This window comes from Carettochelys insculpta, chromosome 1 (genome assembly GCF_033958435.1).
Source record: "Carettochelys insculpta isolate YL-2023 chromosome 1, ASM3395843v1, whole genome shotgun sequence".
In the NCBI taxonomy this organism is placed as follows: Eukaryota; Metazoa; Chordata; order Testudines; family Carettochelyidae; genus Carettochelys; species Carettochelys insculpta.
Genome location: NC_134137.1, coordinates 162988740 through 163006645, shown reverse-complemented (window position 1 = coordinate 163006645; position 17906 = coordinate 162988740). Strand labels below are relative to the sequence as shown.

The following is a 17906-nucleotide window of genomic DNA, read 5'->3' as shown; positions in this document are numbered from 1 at the left end:
TGATTCTGAGAATCTAAGATAAAGTTTATTTTTCAGAATGACTGTTATGTATTTAAAAATAAAGGTCTTATAAATGATACACATGCAGATTATATTTGAATCCCCAAGCAGGTCAAGGTTATGCATTATTTAAAAACAAAACAAAACACAGTTTTCTTCAATTAATATATTCTTCCTTTGAATTGTTTATGTTTTGTAGTTCAAGATGCATTTTTAATTCTGCTTACCAAGATGTCATCTGCAGTTGAACAGAGGTTTAATAAGCAGCACAAATGTAATTTCATTTGTTAGTCTAAATGCTTTCTCATATTAATGTGCCCCCTTTAAAAAAGAAGATAGAAGTTATCTTTAGGATTAATCTTTATTAGATAATGTCCTTCCCTGTATTCCGATTTATCTTCCTTTTCCCTCTCCCAATGATGAATGAAAATTACCACTGGAAAGGAGGTAATGTATGTAATATTATCTAATAATATAACTGCATCCTTTATTATTACGTTGGTTCATTAATTCTTGGAAACCTTCCTGTACAGTTCCTTTTAACATGGAGATAAATCAGAGGAAAGGAATTGTAAAGCACTTTCAAAACATTGACAATATTCCCTCACAAAATTATAGAAGATTCTTGAAGGTTGGTCTTTGATGGTTTCTGATGACCTGGAGGAAATAAAAAGGGGCGGGGGGCAGGGAAACCACTGTTTTAACCAGTGTAAGAAAAAAGGCAGAAAAGCTTCTTCAAGGCTGGACTTTGATGATCAACTTCAAAGACAAGTGTTACCAGATCAGGGAAAGGAAGAAAGCGTGTTCCTAGGAAAGTAGTTGTGAGAAAACGGTGGTGGTTCATCTGATTTAAAACAACTTAGGTGATCAGTCCTGGTTGCTATTTAATGACTTTTTAGGGCAGAGTTATGAGATTCAAGCTAGTCTGCTTGTTGTAGGAAATGATTGTGTCTGTTAAAATTATTCCATTTATTTAAATTTGCTTCCTGCCATCCACTAATGAGCTGATGAACTGTGAATTAGCCTCGTTATTAGAGGTGAAAAATGCAGACAGAGTGAGAGAATGTTTGCTGGCCTCACTGAGACTGGAATAAAATAGTTCCTAATTCACTTCAGTTGGTGGGAAAGAAATCTGTTCAATCAGTTAATGGGAAGAAAGGGAAAAGAGCTTTTTCCCCAAATGCTGCAGTATTTTTCTACTTGTAAAAACAAAAAGTAGATTGGTATGTTTGTCATAATGAATTTCTCAATCAGAGCTCCCTCTTTTCCCCTCTCTGGGTATTATGACAGCCCTTATTACTACTGAGTAGTTTGCTGAATTGGGTTCTCACCTGATTTCCTCCATGCTCAGACAGAGAATCTATGGCAAATCGAGGAACTGATTTCTCAAATCCTTGTCCCATGCCTTAAACAAAAGAACCACCTTTCTTTTCCTTGCCAAAAAGTGAAAATGGAAATATGATGTTTCCCAGGAATTTAAGAAATCAAAGTAAAACCTCCCTTTCTCTCTGTGTGTATTGGCCATTAGTGAAGCTCTAGCGGAATTTAAGAAATCAAAGTAAAACCTCGCTTTCTCTGTGTATGTATTGGCCATTAGTGAAGCTCTAGATCAAGTTCACTGCAGGTGGCATCTGACAAGGCTTTGCATAAACAGGATTTTAATTTAAAAAAAAAAAAGTCAGGTCTGAAATCCAGGTTGTTAGACATTGTTCCCTTCCTAAAGAAAGAAAGGTTAAATATTTTCCTACAGCTAAACAAAGAGTTTTAAGTATTTCTTATTGAAGGGAAATTTTGTCAACATATGTATTTTAGATGTTTCCAAATTTCCTCTTAAAATTAAGGGTAACTTCTCAGAACACATAAGTGAATGAAAGACCGGCAAAGTGCTGGAGTTAGTTATAAGGTCATCTCTTTATTAACTTAACAGTGGGGAGAGGTTCTATCTCTTTGGCATATGTGGCATTTGAATGACATCAGTTTGGTGGTAAGCATTCCTATTACTGTGGATAACCAATAATTTAGGAAGAGGGCTATGCTTAATCCTAGGATTCAGCTCACTTGTGTAGCCTCGTATCTTCTTATTTGTGAGAATGGTTAGAAGGTGTTCAGAGGGCCTCAATCTGTGAAATCTTAAGATCTGCCCTTCTCCTGCTGGGTGAAAGGTCTCCCAGCCAAGTCGCAGCTCTCATTTATGTCATGGATCTGGTCCTTTAGCTGTTGTTTGCCTGGGCCTCCAGAAGCAAGTTGCAATGAACTAACCTTTTTAGAGTTCTCCTAGCATTAAAATTCTCATTCTTCATCCTTTTAATCTAGTCTTTGTCTCCTCAAGGCCACAAGAAAAGTAGGAGGGAAAAGCTGTGAATCTCTGCTATTTTGACCCAACAGGGAAAAAAATCCTTTCTTATTCCAAAACAAGGAATTACTCCAACCTACAGACTTCATTCTGAAAATGCGTCTAACAGGGAGGCCGGGCAGGGAGTAATAGTGCAATGTGGCCCCCAGATATTTGGAAAGACTTGAACTCATTTGGCCCCTTCCTCTTCCCAGCTGAATCAGTGCTCTTAATTCGTCTCTCCTGGCTGGCCAATTACAGGTACAGAAGCTCCTTATCTAGGCACTCACCTGCATCCCTGATGAGGCACAAGAGCTCAACTTCCATGTAACTGGGCATAATTCCCAGGAGTTGATTTTCACCAGCTGGTCTAACCAAATTTCCCTTTGTTGAGAAGGGAAAGAGCATTGCTATCTCAGGAAATGATGCAACATTTTTCTGCTACAGTGGGAGGAACTGCCTTCTCGTATCTGAGTTTCTTATGTATGGTTTCTTTATCATCCTTCAAACCAGATGCCTGGGCTCACCTCTCCAGCCCAGTCCATTAGAGCAATGTTTCTTAAGCTTTTGAGACTATGGAACACCAAACAAAAATATTTTTCTGAGGAACACCTATGACGATTTTCTGTTAAAAAATATTTCCAGACCAAAAACAAACAAACAGCAACATATACAGGAAAAACAAAATGAAGGGATTCAATCAGGTATCATAGCACTAAAGTATTATTGTATCTGGTTTTAATAATAGAAAATATATACCATCAGTATATGATATCAAAAAAAGTGTCTGATGGTCATGGCGCACCTCTGACTTGTTCACAGAATACCAGTGTTCCATGGAATATAGTTTAAGAAGCGCAGACTTCAAAATCCCCTTATTCCTATCAGCTGTGCCACAGCTAATTTCATATTCATTTCAGCACCTCATTAGTATCATCTGATTTGGCCATAAGCACGGCCCTTTCAAAATTTTGGCCAAGTGTAGCCACAGCCTTCATATCTTATTGTGGCCTATCTGCACTTGGTCATAGAAACCTGTACCCAGCTGTTGATATCTGGCAGTCATCACCTGTTCCACATGTACCTTTATCAGCAGTTCTTAGAGCATTTCTGCAGCTCCCTACTGTCATGTGGTTTCTATTCCCAAACTATATTCATGCACTTCTTGATTCACAACATTTTCCCTTAACTGGCCTGAGGAAAGTTTAGCGAGGAAGTGGAACCATGGCCTAGCTGGCCAGTGTAATAGGAATGAGACACATTTCTGTATATCCTTCAATAACTGCAAACAATTTTTGAAATAAAATGAAGGAATGAGGAAGCAAGGTTCAAGAATATGAAAAAAAAATAACCAAAGAACTGAAAAAGTATACCTCCAGTATAGATTTTTGAAAGCTGGCAGACAAAATCCAGTTCTGGATTGTCCCTACAAGTGATGCAATTTCAAGAATATCTCTAAACTCACATAAACTTCTTTGTTTGTGCTTTTCGCCTCTGGTCAAAGTATTGCTCCTAATGTTATCTGTCCCAGGCATATGCCAGGGTATATTAATAATAAACTATGACTAAAAACTACCTAACTGACTGAACAGGCCATGCCTCATTTTGAAAAGCTACTTAGGTAATTAAGGTCAGTTTTTTGCAAATTATTTAATTATGATGATAGGCTTTGAGTAGGATTTTCAAAAGTGTCTAAACAGGTTGAGCACTTAACATTGATTTTGATGGGAGGTAGGAATCTACTCTGCTCCTAGGAATCTAATCTACTTCTACTGGATACTTGTCTAAATCATAAAGAATATCAATGTCTTGAAAATGTGGGCCTTCTGAATCTGAGATTCATTGGTAATCAATGGGACTTAGAATCCTAAATAAGTCAGGCACCTTTCATAGCAATAGAGTAGGGACCACATGTGAAAACCAAGAACCTACAGCCGCGTCTACACGTGCACGCTACTTTGAAGTAGCCGCACCAACTTCGAAATAGCGCCCGCCACGTCTACCCGGGGCGAGCGCTATTTTGAAGTTGACATCGACATAAGGCGGCGAGACGTCGAAGTCGCTGTTCCCATCCCCTGATGGGAATAGCGCCCTACTTCGACGTTGAATGTCAAAGTAGGGCACGTGTAGCCATCTGCATCCCGCAACATCGAAAGAGCGGGGTCTGCCATGGCGGCCATCAGCTGAGGGGTTGAAAGACGCTCTCTCCAGCCCCTGAGCTCTATGGTCACCACGTGCAGCGGCCCCTTAAAGCTCCCTGCCCCCTGCCTTCCTGTGCAGGAAGCTGAGAGCGCGTGCAGGCAGCAGCAGTAACATGCGGCTAGCCTGTACGCTCCCTGCAGCCCCAAGACACCCCCCCGCTGCGATGGCCACCCACCAGCCCCCCAAGCGCCCCCAGGGCACCCTCCCCAAGGGGAGCCAGGGCTCCCAGACTGGCAGCCAGCCTGGGAAAAGGCAGCGGGGCCGCTCCTGGATGGAGGCCGAGATCTGGGACCTACTGGGGCTCTGGAGCAAGGAGGAGGTGCTCCAGGTAATGGGGAGCAAGAGGCAGAACACGGATGCATTCGCTCAGCTGGCTGAGGACCTGGCCACCCGGGGTCACCCTGCCCGCACTCCTGACTGCGTCAGGAGTAAGGTTAAGGAGCTGCGGCAGGGTTACGCCCAGGCCCGGGATGCGGCCAGCCGATCTGGAGCTGCTCCTGCCACTTGCCCCTTTTACAGGGAGCTCAGGGAAATCCTGGGCCCCCGTTACACCTCCTCCCCGCTGGCCACTTTTGACACCTCAGCCGATGAGCCCCACCAGGCCCCAGAAGCGGAGTCTGCCCCAGAGGCACGCCCCGCACCCCAGGGGCCCCCCCAGGAGCCCACCCCTGGGACGCCGGAGGAGGAGGAGGGGGAATCCTCCTCCAGCGATAGGGGGGCTCCACATCGCTCTGCCGTCCCGGATCTCCAGCAGGGCGTCCACCCAGAGGGTGTCCCCCGACCATGGAAGTGGACCATCAGGTATGTACCCCCCCAGTGCACACCCCCGGGGTTGAGGGGCGGGGACAACAGACATGACCAGGGCCCTCCACATGCCCAGATGACCATGGCCCCAAGGACAGCAGTGGCATGTCCCTCAGAAGAGTGCATCAGCCCCTGCCCCCGCAGCAGGACAGTGCCATGCCCCATCCCTGGGGATGGCGGGAGTGGAACCTATGGTCCCCTGGGGGGGGTGGGACACCCATCAGCAGCATCTCCCGGGGATGGGGATGGGGAACCAGCAGCAGAGGGGTGGGGGGACAAGGGCCACGGCTCAGGGGGCCACACTAACAGCTGTCTCCACTCTTCTTCTCCCCCATGTTCCGCAGCTGCACCATCAGAGGGCCTGGAGAGCGCCAGCGAGGTGTCAGTGGTCCCAGAGAGCCCACCAGAGCCATCGCTGCAGGCCAGCCCCTCAGCGGAGCACCAACCAGCCCCACGGCAGGGCCGATGGCAGAGCCACCACCATCCAAGGATGGCGACGGACCCCCAGCCACTCGCGACCCTCCGGCGTCAGCTGGAGGTGTCGGAGCGGCGCCTGAGGGTGGATGAGCGGCAACTGGAATTGCAGGAGTGGGCGTTGGCCTGGCGCCAGGAGGCATGGGGGGCCTTTATGCACACTTTTGAGTGCATAGCAGACTACCTGGCCCCCCCATGCCATGCTGCCCGCCGCTCTGCCCGTCCTGCCCGCCGCTCCACCCGCTGCTCCACCCACTGCTCTGACCGCTGTCCCACCACCATCCGCCACCCCAGGGTCTTCCGCCGAGGGGGGCCTGGGGCCTGCTGACACCCGCCGGCCATACCTGCCAGTTCGCCTGGCCCCCAGCCAGCCTCGGCCAGGGCTGAGGCCGAGGTGAGGGTCACGCCTGCCAACCCCGGGCGCTGGACAGTAGGGGGTGTGGGGCCCAGGACGTGCCCCCCCCGCTTTTTGTACATATCCTCCATCATATAATGCTTGTGTATATAGTTTGTGTTAGACCCCTGTTCTTTTGTGGTACCTTCCCCCCCCAATGTAAATAGTTCTTCCCTTTTGTTCTTATACTGTATGTATATATATACTGTTAGTATTTTAATATAAGAGAATGCACTGTTTTGTTTTGGTTTCAGGAACAACAGGTCTATTTTTATTTGCAAGAAAAGTGTGGGGGGGTGTGCTCTTGGGTGCTCTGTGGTGTGGGCACGGGGGCAGGGAGTGTTGTGGGGGATGGTGGGGTGCAGTGGTGGGCCTGCCAGTGTTCACCGTGCGGCCTGGTTGAAATGGGTCCGCAGGGCCTCCCGGACCCAGATCCCCTTGGGGTCCACCTGGCAACTGGGGGCAGCAGGTGGCTGCATGTCAGCCCTGCCAGCCTCCACAGCCCAGCCCTGAAAGAATTCCTCCCCCTTGCTCTCGACCAGGTTGTGCAGTGCGCTGCACATGGCCACAATCTGGGGGATGTTGGTGGGGCCTGCATCCAGGCGGGTGAGGAGACACCTCCAGCGCCCTTTGAGGTGGCCAAAAGTGCGCTCAACCACCTGGCGCGCATGGTTCAGGCGCATGTTGAAGCACTCCTGGATGGCTGACAGATGGCCTGTGTAAGGGTGCATGAGCCAGGGCCAGAGGGGGTACGCTGCATCTGCGGCAATGCAGAGGGGCATGGTGGTGTCCCCCACAGGGACTTCCGCTGTGGGATGTAGGTCCCCACCTCCAGCCGGTGGCACAGGCCCAAATTCCTGAACACCTGGGCGTCGTGGGTGCTGCCAGGCCACCCAACATAAATGTCCAGGAAGCAGCCCGGCTGTCCACCAAAGCCTGGAGGACCACCGAATGGTAGCCCTTCCTATTCTGGAAGCATCCTCTGCTGTGCTCCGGGGCACAGATGGGGATATGGGTCCCATCCAGAGCCCCAAAGCAATTTGGGAAGCCCAGGCTGGCAAACCCCACGATGGCGGCATCCGTGTCCCCAAGCCACATGAGCCTGTGGAGGAGCAGGGCGTTGATGGCACGGACAACCTGCAGGGGAAGGACATGGGAGAGCACCAGTGAGGTGTGTGCAGGGTGTGTCTGGCCCTCCCCCCCCAGGACTCCCCTCCACCCCCAGGGCTGCCCTCCACCCCTAGGGCTCCCCCCCCGTGGGTCCTCTTACCTCCATGAGGACAGCCCCAACGGTGGCCTTGTCCACGCCAAACTTCTGCCCCACGGATCGGTAGCTGTCTGGAGTGGCCAGCTTCCAGACAGCGATGCCGACCCGTTTCTCGACGCTGAGGGCATGCCGCATGGTGGTGTCCTGGTGCCTCAGTGCGGGGGTGAGCCACTGGCAGAGCTCCAGGAATGTCTGCCGGTTCATGCGAAAGTTCTGGAGCCAGCAATCGTTGTCCCACTCGCCGAGCACCAGCCGCTCCCACCAGTCAGTGCTCGTGGGGTAGCTCCACAGCCGGTGGCATGTGTGGCCGGGGGCGGGAGGACAGCAGGGTCTGGGGCTGCTTCCTCCTCCCTTGGGGGCAGCTCCTCTTCTGTGACTAAAAGGTGATCAGCTGCCTCCTGCATAGCAGTGAGCAGGGCAAGCACTGCTCCTGCAGGGGCGGCTGTGTGGACCTCTGGCTGCTGCTGCTGCTGCTACTGGGGGTCCATACTGCGTCGCCCAAGGTGTGCGTGCCTATGGCTCTGCAGACCGCGTGCTGTGCAGGCTGTGTGTGTCTGGGAGGGGCCCTTTAAGGGAGCGGCTAGCTGTTGCCCCGGAAGTGCTAGTCCTCCCTGTGACCCTGTCTGCAGCTGTTCCTGGCACCCTTATTTCGATGTGGGCCGCTCTGGCATGTAGACGCTCCCCTGCAGTGCCTGCTTTGATGTGGTGCTGCCCAACGTCGACATTGAACGTTGATGGCACCAGCCCTGGAGGATGTGTAGACGCTATTCATCGAAATAGCTTATTTCGATGTCGCTACATCGAAATAAGCTATTTCGATGTAGCATTCATGTGTAGATGTAGCTTACAATACTTTTTAAAAGGAAAAACTTTTATTCTTGAGTACTGAGATATAGACTACTACAGAAATAAAATATTTGTTCTGACTAACACAGAAAAGCATTGTAAAAATATGTAATGCAGCTGAGAGTGATATGGAACAAGTGTAATGGAATGAACATTGTTCCAGTGAAATAAAAAGCAGCTTTTTAAAAGCAATGTTTAATATTTAAATCAGTCTGACACTGGCTAGTTCAGATGGGTATCTGTTTGGATATTTTATAATTTTTTATTTAGTTCTCTCAATAGTAGGAACCATATTAAAATTTCAGCAAAAATAGTTTTGCCAAGGTTTTCAAAATGAAACCCTGTCTTAGAGCCTTTTCTAACAACTGTGCTAATATATTTGCATCCAGTTTTGAGATTTGTTCCAGCAGTATAGCTTTAAATAACTTCAACAATTGCTCTAAAAGTACTCTTGTGCTTAAGATGTGCTTCTCACCAAGTTGATTTTCATCATTGCTAACCAGCCTTTCTGGCAAGGACCAATTATCACGCTTGCAATGTTCAGCTCCTTTGTCTCCTCAGTGAAGGATGCCTAAAGTGGCTTATTCTTCCAGTTTAGATCTTGTAAAACTTCATTGACTCTGCTTCAGGAGGTACGAAGTCTTCCTGTGGGTGCAGTCTCTGTCCCCCATCAAGATTAGGTGGTTGTCTTTTCCCACTCCCCTCCTCTGCTGGCTTTATTTGCCTTATGTATCGATGTGCTTTTCTTCACCTTTGGTCTCACGTTGCCTACCCACCTTACATTGGAGACACATTCAAGCAGATGTGAAACAGGTGTGGCATAGGCACTGCTTGCCAAATGCATTTCCAAAACACATTTCCAGGACACGGCTATGCAGTCCCCTGTAAGTTTACTGTACATATGGCATACAAAACTAGTAATAACCACAGAGTAATTAGTTTTACAGTTATGTATTATATGCCAACTTTTGGGCATATGACAACAGAGTATCTGCTGGCTTTGGGGTGATATTAGGGTCACCCTCATACAAGTCCTGCCTACTTAGCTACACTACTATTTTTAGCACTGGAGCCTTCCCACTGCTGTAGGGCAATACTTCAGAAAAGGGGAAAGGGTTTGGTGAATTTCCCAGCTTTGTCCCACCTGCCAGAATCTTTCCTCCATACAGTTGAAGAATCGGCAAGTGAGGATCTGCTGAAGCCTGTTTCTGGTGTTGCCAGACTTCTAAAGTCTATTACTGACACACATGGCAGTATGGACACAGCCTCATTTTCATGGTGGCATGTAGCTACATGCACCTTACACACCATCGTTAGTGGTGTGTAATGTAGATGTACTCTACAGCCTCTTGTTTCCACTTATAAGAAGCTGAATTTCTAAGGCTGTCTTCACTACAGTGATCTGTGAACAGAAGTTACTGTCAGAAAAGATTGTCTGGCAGAAACTGTGTGGACAAATCATGTCAATGCACAAAGTGGATCGAAAGAGCAATCCGCTCTGTCGACAGAAAGCAGCCAGATTGCCCAACCACTTTCTTGACAGAATGGCCGACAGGAAGCACAGCAGAAAGGGCTGCCCGATCCCCCAGAAGCTCTGTCTGTCGACAGAGGCCCCCCCAGAGCATCTACACAGTTTTTTGTTGACAGAAACTGTTGACAAAGGTGTTATTCTGCATTGCAGAGAGACAGAAAGTTGTTGGTGGAAATGCTGAGTTTTGTTGGAAGACTGTTAAGAAAACACATTTTGTGTGTAGACGCTCCATGAATTTTGTTGAAAAAAACCTGTTTTGTTGACAAAACTCTCCAGTGTAGACATAGCCTGCCTAAGAAAATAGAAAGTTATTATTTACAAGAGTCAAAGATGTCTTTAGGCTATGAAATTGAACCATGTTTAATAGAAATAAGACTTGATAGTTATGTATTTCCTTCCCTTTTGTGAGCAGTATATGTTGTGAGCATGTCCTACACTTCTGGATTAGTATGCTTAAATATTCTGTCCTCACATACAGACATTTGGTTTATGAGTCAGAGATCATATACATTTAATTAAGGAGGCACATTTGAAAAAAAAATTAGTAAGCACGGTCTCTTTCCCATATTTTTTGAGTTGAGATACTCAGGGTGACTGGGATTTTGGATGGAGGAAGTACATTACAAGAAAGTTACACTTGTCCCTCACAACAGTAAGCACTTCTTTCGCAAATTATAGGTCATGATGACCATGATTTTCAAAAGTGAAAGGTGATTTTTTGAGGATTCAGCTGTGGGTGCCCAAGTAGAGACAGCTTTTAGAGGAAAAGTGCTCAGTACTTTCTAAAAGTCAAGCCATTTAAGTATCACAAAATAAACAGCACAAAGTTGAGGCACTCAGAATCATTAATCGTTTTTCAAAACCTTAGTCAAATTGCTTTCACTGTTTAATGAGAATGTGATCACTGAAAACCTCTAAAAGCACAAACTAGCAATTCTACATTTTGGGGCACTATGAAACATTCTGAAATATAATTTTAAAGACATGCATCATGTAGAGATACAACTGTTCTGTTCCATTTTTGGTTTGGCAGAAATTGGAATACATTTTTATTTTCAAGTGGCAGTGGTCTGTCTGTCTGGTATGAAATATAGAAGTGTGTAAGTATACTGTGCTGCAACTACCTGCACCATTCTGCTCTGGAATTAAAGAGCCAAAATATTCAGTAAAAAATGAGAAGAAATAATAAATGTAAGGATAAATGCATAAATTATTCAAAACATTTTGTCCTCCAGTCCTGCTATGAATACATTTTTGAAAAGATCTAGTCGTGAAGTTTGGGACCTGTTTAAGTCAGTTGCAGAACACCGACTTTAAAAAGCATAAGATTTTACCTATGGACTTCTGAGTATCTTGACAAACATGTATGATTCAGTTAAGAAAGAATGAAACATTTTAAATTTCTTCTCCATTTTCCCTCTTGCTTTTGGTGTAGTTTTTGACAGTTTGCCTCCTGCACGCTATAAGGAGACATTGAGCACTGTCCTTTTTTGGATCCAGCAGTCAGAAACCAAACTCTCCATACCTCAGGTTACTGTCACTGAATATGAGATCATGGAGCAGAGACTCAGGGAGCTAAAGGTGAGTGAACAGACTGTGAAAAAACCTTCTGATTGAAAAACACAAGAGAGTAGCACTTCTGCTGATCTAAATCCTCATCAGTCCTTTATGGCAATGGATCTATTTACAGCAGCTGAGGATTTAGCCAAAAGGTGGGTGGAGAGTTTGGAGCGGGCAGGCTACTTAGTGATATTGAAAAGTCTTCTAAATGTTATTGGAAAAGCACCAGTAGAAACAAATATTTATTAGGGTGCTGAACACCTTAAGGGTTTTGAATCAATCTCCCTACAAGAAATAAAATATTCTCAGAGCTATTTACAGCACTTCAGCAGGAATTCAGCTCATTGTAAAGAATGTTTCTGTGTATACATTAGAAATTAATGTTATGAAAAACACAGAACATTTGCTTTTTCCCTCCCAATCTGCAATTCGTGAAAAATTTCCAAGCAGAGACAGATGAAGGGTGAACTTTGCCAGTGAGCATAAAACTTCTCTGTATATGGACTTTTAGTATTGTTTTATTATCTGATGACTAAAAAGCATTTTGCTGGATCCAACTTCCAATGAAAATATAGAAATGCAATGCAGAAGATATATAGTCTTCAGGCATATATAATGATCAATCCCTGATTCTGAAAGTAAGTGTATAGTAATTATTGTGGCTATAATACATTATCTAATAGAGTAAATAATGTCTCAGTGCATGTAATTTTGTATGTATTTGTACCATTGAAATTAGCAAATGAATGTATTTCTAATCATCTGTTTCTGAATAGCTTGAAATTCTACTTAGAACGTAGTGAAGTTTATGATTCTTTTCTCTTAAATTGTTAGAGGACTTTTAGTTATTTGCTCTATAATATTTTGCTGCTTCTGGGGAGAAAGCATTCAAAATAGCATGGTATGTACCAAATGAATTAATGTAATAATTTTTCATGTCACAGGCTTTGCAAAGTTCTTTGCAGGAGAAACAAAATGACCTAAACTATCTCAGCACAACTGTGGAAGAGATGTCCAAGAAAGCCCCTGCAGCAGTCAGACAAAAATACCAATCTGAAATTGAAGGGATCTATGGTCGCTGGAAGAAGTTATCAGCTCAGCTGGTGGAAAGTTGCCAAAAACTTGAGGAGCTGATGACAAAGCTCCAGCAGTTTCAGGTTGGTTAAGGGTTATCTCTGTCTCTCCCATGCACATTACCATCTGTCTTCTGGTGTTCAGTTGCATAACATTTATATATGTATGTTTCTTTTTATATTTTTCCACAAAAGTTAATTTTTGAAGTAAGGAAGAAGGAAGGGGGTGTCTCAAGATAACCCGTGTGTGATATTATTTTATAGCACTGGATGTTTGAATCAGAATAAAAGTACTGTGAGGCTGTTTCTACACATGCCTTTTCTCTGGAATTGGCATGGTAATGAGTAGCCCAGAAGATGCTAATGAGGCGTTGAAGTAAATTTCCCATGCCTCATTAGCATATGGCTATGTAAGTCGGAGTCTGGAAGAAGCTCTTCCGGACTCCAAAATAGCTACATAGACACACAGCCCATGGGGATCACCCAGAAGTAAACCCTCCTTCCTCAAAAATTTGAAGAAGAAGGGGCTTATGGAAGGAGGGTTTCCTTCTGGGAGATCTCCGTGGGCCGTGTGTCTATACAGCTATTTTGGAGTCGAGAAGAGCTTCTTCTGGACTCCGAATCACATGGTCATAATGTAATGAGGCACAGGCAATTTACATTCATGCCTCATTAGCATCTTCTGGGCTACTCATTACCATGCCCCAGAGGAAGGGGCATGTGTAGAAATGGCCTTCATGATTTCAGTAAGGATGACACACTTTGCCATGCAACTCTTCCTATTTTTATTTTAATGGATTACCTTGGTAATCATTGTTATTGCTCTTTCTTCTGTTCTGGTAACAATTATTAGTGGTCATTAATCAACTATCGAAACCCGACTCAAGTTCACAGGTAAAGTGTATCTAAATCTTTATCCATCTATATCTATAATTCTAACTACTTTGAGTGATTTTCATGGCCAAGATCTTATGTAGGTACAAGTCAGCAAATCATTCGATGCACTATTAGTACTCACCAAGGCTACGTCTACACGTGCACCCAACTTCGAAATAGCTTATTTCGATGTTGCGACATCGAAATAGGCTATTTCGATGAATAACGTCTACACGTCCTCCAGGGCTGGCAACGTCGATGTTCAACTTTGACGTTGCTCAGCCCAACATCGAAATAGGCACAGCGAGGGAACGTCTACACGGCAAAGTAGCACACATCGAAATAAGGGAGCCAGGCACAGCTGCAGACAGGGTCACGGGGCGGACTCAACAGCAAGGCGCTCCCTTAAAGGGCCCCTCCCAGACACACTTTCATTAAACAGTGCAAGATACACAGAGCCAACAACTAGTTGCAGACCCTGTATATGCAGCACGGACCCCCAGCTGCAGCAGCAGCAGCCAGAAGCCCTGGGCTAAGGGCTGCTGCACACGGTGACCACAGAGCCCCGCAAGGGCTGGAGAGAGAGTATCTCTCAACCCCCCAGCTGATGGCCGCCATGGAGGACTCCGCTATTTCGATGTTGCGGGACGCGGATCGTCTACACGTCCCTACTTCGATGTTGAACGTCGAAGTAGGGCGCTATTCCCATCCCCTCATGGGGTTAGTGACTTCGACGTCTCGCCGCCTAACGTCGATTTCAACTTCGAAATAGCGCCCGACGCGTGTAGACATGACGGGCGCTATTTCGAAGTTGGTGCCGCTACTTCGAAGTAGCGTGCACGTGTAGACGCAGCCCAAATGAACAACAAGATTGTGGATAACCCAGACATACAAATATTGTAATATGTCATTCATATCTCGGTTTAATGCAAAGAAAAACCCAGTAGCAAAAGAATAAAACACACACTCATCTGAATCTGTTTGACTATAGTGCAGTATTGATCAAAATAAAATTATCATTAGGTTATAAGCAGCATGATAATTTAGAACTCCTGTTTGTCCAGAAGATCCCACCAATCCTAAATTTGGTTTCATTGATAACACTCTGGCCGTGTCTACATTTGCTCCCCTCTTCTGGAAGGCATGGTAATGAGCAGAGTGGAAGATGCAAATGAGGCATGGATTAAAATATCTCAGGCCTCATTTGCATATTTCCACGAGATCTGGTTTCTGGAAGATTCCCTTCTGGAATCAAATGCTGCCGTGTAGATGGGGCTCCTTTGGAAGGACACGGGGACCCTTCCAAAGGACATCTCCCTTCCAGAAGACCCTTCTACAAATGTTTGCAGAAGAAGGGTCTTCCAGAAGGGGGATAGCCTTCAGAAAGACCCCTGTGTTCTCCCTAAGGATCCCCATCTACATAGCAGCATTTGATTCTGGAAGGAGATCTTCCGGAAGCAAAATCTCGTGAGAATATATAAATGAGGTGTGAGATATTTTAATCCATGCCCGATTTGTATCTTCTGCTCCTCTCATTATCATGCCCCTTCTGGAAGCGGGAGTGAGCATAGATGCAGCCTTTGAGTCTGGAAAATACTGAATTTGGCTTTCTTTTATTTTGCGTTCATTACTAATACAATGAAATGGAAGAATTGGGAAGAATGCTGTTTAAAGTACCATCCTTCACATAAATTTTCTTTGGCTTTGTATTCATAACTGCTGGCTTTCTGAGTAAGGCTGTGTCTACACTATTTTGAGGCAGAAATGGTAAATTAATAAAATGGGGGTGGCCAAAAGGATGCCTTGATGTTTTATTTTAACCGGTCACGGGTTCGGCTACCCTTGACCCGGCCATAAAATAACCAGATTTACACGAGGGCAAGCCCAGACAATCGAGTAATCTCTCTACTTAGGGGTAAAAATGAGAATAACAGTGAGTTTAAATGGAACGAATCAACCGGTTTATTGTTAATAACAGCAAGAAAATGTAAGTAAACAGCAAAAACAATAGCACAAACAAGAGACAATACTCATGGTTTTTAAGTTACAGTTAGAATTGCTATCACAGGTTTGAAGACCATGGTGTCTGTCACGGGAGACCCTCTTGGAACACTTTTAATAGATAGATGCCTTTAGGGACAGTTTACCCATGCTAATTATGAGTCCGGCCTATTTTGGCCTAGGACCTGTTTACCTCAATAGTTTGCTAGGCTACTGAGATTAACTATCTGGCTTTTAGGCCAGTGATATGGCTATCTGGCTATGCCAGAGCCTGTTATGGCTTCCAATTTGCTAGATTGGAGCCCTTAGGTCTGATTTTTTGTGTCAGATTAAGGCAACTTCTGGCTTATTGGCCAGAACCGGTTATTTCAGTTGGCGGTTGCTGGCCCACCACTGAATATTTAGGTAGGTTGGTGTACCCACCTCTAAATGGTCCTCAATACAGTTAGATACCCGAATATTAAATCGTGCCTATACTATTATCCTTATGTTTACACTGTTAACTCTATTACAACTGTAACATTATTTAATAACTACTATATATTGCTTAAATACCCTTAACCACCAACTATTATAATGCTAATTACTAAACAGTTGAATATATTAACTACTACTAACAATTATAAACAAGTTTCTTAAAGGATATAATTTTCTTCTGGCTCTAAAAAGCCTCAATATGGGCAGAAAGCCTTTATTTTAACAGCCATGGTCTGAGAGGGCGCCATGTCAGGCGAGGCCTTCAGTGGAGTCTTGTTGGTGCAGCTGGCCACAGCGACGCCGGCAGGTGAAAGAGGATCAACATTGGGGAGGGGCGCACCAAGATGTGTGGCGCCACAGGCGGCAGATGCTGCTGCTCCATCGCTGTCCTCTTCTGCTGGCTGTTTAGATGAAGAAGCGGCGCAGGAACAGAAGAGGCTTCCCCTGCGGAATGCAGTCTTGATGCAACTGTGGCTTGAAAGTGCCAGCAGTGCTAGTGATTAGTCAGCTCAAAGTGATTTCAGTCTTGTCCAGAAGAAGAAAAGGAGCATGAGAGAGAAACCCCTCACTAACTGACCATCCCTCCTTATATAGGCCCAGCTCATTATTATGCAGAAGTTGCTGGAAGCATGCCCATATATGGAGGTGTCCGCTCCCTGTGGCAAAGCAGACCTATTTGAAGACTGCTGCCTTTTTGAATTTTGGCCCTTAGAATTGTGTACAATGAAGTCCTATGGGGAAGTGGGTATACATGATTTAAATGATTTTTCTGAGGTAAAAATTTTCTGAGTTGTACTTTTCATGACCACACCAATATAGCAGCCCCTTTTCTTAATTATTTAAGTAGGATAGGTGCGCAATATGCCTTATAATGTGAGCATGGTCGTACCTAGAAAGTACACCCCGTCTCACAATCTTAACACACTAGCCAAAAACTTTGAAATTGCCATGCAAATGGCCATTTTGAAGTTTACTAATAAAGCTCTGACATACATATTCAGCGCCTCATTAGCATGCGGACAGCTGCGGCACTTCGAAATTGACGTGGCTTGCTGCTGTGCGGCTCGTCCAGATGGGGCTCCTTTTCGAAAGGACCCTGGCTACTTTGAAGTCCCCTTATTCCTAGAAGTAGCCAGGGTCCTTTTGAAAAGGAGCCCCGTCTGGACGAGCCGTGCAGCTGCGAGCCGTGTCAATTTCGAAGTGCCGCGGCTGCCCGCATGCTAATGAGGCGCTGAATATGTACTTCAGTGCTTCATTAGTAAACTTCGAAATGGCCATTTGCATGGCCATTTCAAAGTTTTTGGCTGGTATAGTCAAGGCCTAAAAGTTTGGGTAGATTCCATTGCCATTTCTAAAAGACAAAACTCTTAAATAACATTTTATCTCTCAGTAAAATATTTAGTCTTTGACAATATCATATAAACTCTTTCCAAGCACATAATGACGGCTGCCATGTTAGCTTTCACGATCACAATTTTGGAACTTTCTGGGTCACTATAGGGGCTCATTTGCATACTTGGCTTAATCTAATTCTTGACCTCCCCCCCACCGCGCCTCTACTCTCTGATTTGCTCACCTTGATAATATTTTTCTAATTTGTCAACCTTGATTACTATTTTTGATTCTCTGTGCCTTAAATATTGAGTCTGTTCTGGTCTGGCTATGGTCTGAAGAAGTGGGTCTGTCCCATGAAAGCTCACCACCTAATAAATTATTTTGTTAGTCTTTAAAGTGCTACTTGACTGCTTTTTTGTTTTAATCACTGTATTACTAGGATTACTGCTCAGTAAGTATAAAATTCATATAAAAGTCATTGCTTTTATGTCCCTCTAATATACCTTGAGTGTTTAGTTAGCTTTGGTAGCTTCTTAGCTATTGCTTCCTAATGGAGTATATCATGGAGGTGTATGTTCAAATCACTACTGATAGCAGACAAGGCATATATTCATCTCAGAATGTGATCCATTCATTTGATCTTCACTGTTTGGGAAGTGTGATTTCTGTATTATTGGTTAACAAAAGGAAATCTTCAAATTCTTTTGTTTTCTCTTTAATAAAAATGTTTAATA

At 44.9% G+C, this 17906-nt stretch overlaps 1 protein-coding gene across 11 annotated transcripts in view; it reads left to right on the top strand.

Annotated features, from left to right (window-relative positions):
- DMD (dystrophin) overlaps positions 1–17906 on the top strand; it is a 2199436-nt gene that overhangs the window by 913502 nt on the left and 1268028 nt on the right. For all 11 annotated transcript variants that reach the window (XM_074994601.1, XM_074994607.1, XM_074994584.1 and 8 more), the window contains 2 exons: positions 11286–11431; positions 12355–12567. In XM_074994601.1, the coding sequence (XP_074850702.1) occupies positions 11286–11431; positions 12355–12567 (359 nt within the window). The remainder of the gene's footprint in view (positions 1–11285; positions 11432–12354; positions 12568–17906) is intronic.